Source organism: Poecilia formosa, unplaced genomic scaffold, assembly GCF_000485575.1.
Source record: "Poecilia formosa unplaced genomic scaffold, Poecilia_formosa-5.1.2 Scaffold164, whole genome shotgun sequence".
Lineage (NCBI taxonomy): Eukaryota > Metazoa > Chordata > Actinopteri > Cyprinodontiformes > Poeciliidae > Poecilia > Poecilia formosa.
The window spans coordinates 1,083,236-1,086,231 of NW_006800103.1; the positions used below are offsets into that span (position 1 = coordinate 1,083,236).

General features: G+C 32.7%; 1 protein-coding gene across 1 annotated transcript in view; it reads left to right on the forward strand.

Annotated features, from left to right (window-relative positions):
• Positions 1 to 129: 129 nt before the first annotated feature.
• The window catches only part of LOC103146662 (CD276 antigen-like), a 10,399-nt gene continuing 7,532 nt past the window's right edge, over positions 130 to 2,996 (forward strand). The window contains exon 1 of the mRNA XM_016677764.1: positions 130 to 157. Coding sequence (XP_016533250.1) covers positions 130 to 157 — 28 coding nt within the window. The remainder of the gene's footprint in view (positions 158 to 2,996) is intronic.

The following is a 2,996-nucleotide window of genomic DNA, read 5'->3' on the forward strand; positions in this document are numbered from 1 at the left end:
GGGACAAGGGATTGGGAACGAGTACTGGAACGGCTGACCAGGTCGCCGTACTGCCGGCAAGAAAACCGGGTTAGAGTGGGAAGGTAAGTGGTTTCCAGGAATGCGACGGATCATTTCTTACTTGGTATGATGGAGAGTAGTTGCGAGCAGAGCTCAGGTTGGTATAACAAAAAACAAACAAACAAAAAAAAAACCCAGAAAAACACAGATCCGGACATGATGTTCCTGAGGTTTTATTTTCAAGAGCAAAAGAGGGGGAAAAAATGTTGCAAAACTCTTAATTTGTAGATGAACTGAGAATGATCATGTATATAACAGTGGATTCAGTCAATGCAGAAGGATAAATAATGCAGATTACTGATTAATATTTACTGAAATAATCTGACATCTGAAAACTCATCATCATCTCTAACTAATCTAAAACTATTTCTTCCTCCTCCGGTGGTTTTATCATAAATTTGATCAGAACATTTAGCAGAACAAACTTCCTCCTGACCATCAGAAGAAACTCTTAGATAAATGAAGTTACACGTCACCAGAGTTATTCTGGATTAACGACATTTTCTAGGAATAATTTAAATTCCTAATAAAACTGAGGAGCAGGATCTAGTTGTCGTTGAGCGTTTTAACAGTTAATAATTTGTTCCTTCACAGTTTTGCAGTAAATAGGTGATAATTAGGAGGAAAATGATCAGAATCACAAGCTTCTGGTTTTTAGTACTTTTACCTTTTGTGTGGGTTGATGCTGATGAAGAAGGTGAGTAAAAAACAATTATTGCTGCTTTTATTTTATTATTTTCAGATGTTAACGGTAGATTACTGCTTTCAAAGTGAGAATGAAACAGGAAATTAAGTGAAAATATTAAGAGATTTTGAAACATGATTAAAAGTTAGAGTAATAACCCTGTGATCTCTGGTCTCATATTTTGTGATAATTTACTCAACAAAATGTCTCACGAATAATAAAATTCAGATTTTGTTTGTGAGAAGATTTAGAAAACTAAAACACATCTATGTTGGTAAAGATATAATTTTTATATATTTTTTTCTTTTGCCATGTTAAAGAAATGTGTCTTTTTTTATTTGGTGCTTTTACAGATAATCCAAAATTACTAATAGGAGATTGAGGTTAAAACTAATATTTTATTTAAACAAACAAGGTTTTTCTATCTCACCGTAATATTTATATTTTAAAGCAGAGCAGCAATAGTCCAGACTTGAAGGTGAGAAATGAAGATAAAGATTAGGGTGATGGCAAAGAGTCTCCAAGGTTTGGATTTCATAAAGATAAATAATCAAAATACCAGCAGGAGCAAACAGGAAGCTGATCAGTCATAATTATAAGAGTTTTACTGCTGGAATGTCAATAATTATGTTTTCATTAATCATTGGAAATGCTACAAACAAGAAACATAAATAAACTAGATACTTTTTAGTGATTCTCCTTCCACATCAGAGCGATTCCTTCCTGTTTTCCTATCAGGACCAGAACTTTTGGTTCAGTGAACATCATCTGGATCATGGAGACGATTTGCTGAGAACTTGTTCCAGGCAGGTTTTTCTATGATCCTTCAGAGGATCTGGGTTTCCTCCTCAACACCATTCAACTGAACTTTCAACTGATTTCATTTCTTATTGCAGTCTTTGGAACGGACGTTTCCTGTGTCCTCAATGAGAACTGCATTATACCATGTCGGTTCAGGAACAGGATGACCAACATTGAATGGAAACTATTTAAACTATCAGTTGTGATTGTATCACATGACCATCGTGGCTCCAGATACTCTGAGAGCTTCAGATCCAGAGCGTCACTGTTTGAGGATCAGATCTCCAGAGGAAATTTCTCACTGCTGCTGAGAGGAATGAAGGTTGATGATGAGGGAACATACTGGTGTATTGGAAAGATAAAAGGCACGGAGTATTTCAAGCAGTGAGAATGCATATAATGCATTCTCACAAATAGTGTTTCTGTTTCCCTTTATTATTATTATTATTATTATTATTATTATTATTATTATTATTATTATTATTATTATAGTGTTTCATTAGTGAGAATGCACTAATTGGATGCATTCATTAGTCAGAATGCATCCAATGCATTACTGCATTCTCACTTATTAAGATCCTTCTCACATTTTTCGGTCATTTACTACTTCTGCTAACTTCAACTAATTTTTCTAATTCATATATCAAAATGTTCTGCTTCTCCAGGAGATTGCTGATATGACTTTTCCTAAAATTCACTATTGTACTTTTTGAAATAATTGCCCTTTTGTGCAAATTTTTTGCCGCATTGAAATACATGGTGGAATTCACTCTAAGAAATAATCCTGTAAATTTACAGTAACATACTGGCAGCTATAGACGCCAGAAGTTTACTGTAAATCCACAGTAGCTGTACCATAATCAATCCTGACGGTAGATTACCGTCTTTTCGAAAGAACGGTAAAATACTGGCGTCTGTATAGGGACAAAACAGATCCTATGGATAAAGCACAAAATTTGAATAAAATATACACAAAATATAATTTTTTCAAATAACTGACTAAACTAACCTGGGTCATGTGAGCACAACAATGTATGTTTTCTTTGTGTTTGCTGAATATATATATATATTTTTTTTATTTTAAACATTGTAGTCGGTGGATGATGCCTCTAAAATCCCTTGTCCAGAAGCAGAACTCAATATATTATAATAGTTTAAAACAATTAAAGAAACACAATAATTATATATTATGACAATTAAGTATGTAGTCATATAAATAATTATAAAAGTATCAATAAATTGAATAAACAATATTTTCTAGATATTTTCCAACTCCGTTGAAATTTGTCCCTAGTTTTTGTCAACACCGTCAGACATTTTTTTTTTCTTATTAAACATTTTGAACAACTGTACAGGATCACGTGGATAAGTGTTATAAGCTTAAGGTACATAAAAGTACAAGATAATAATGACAATAAAATAAAATATAAATAATAATAATAATAATAAT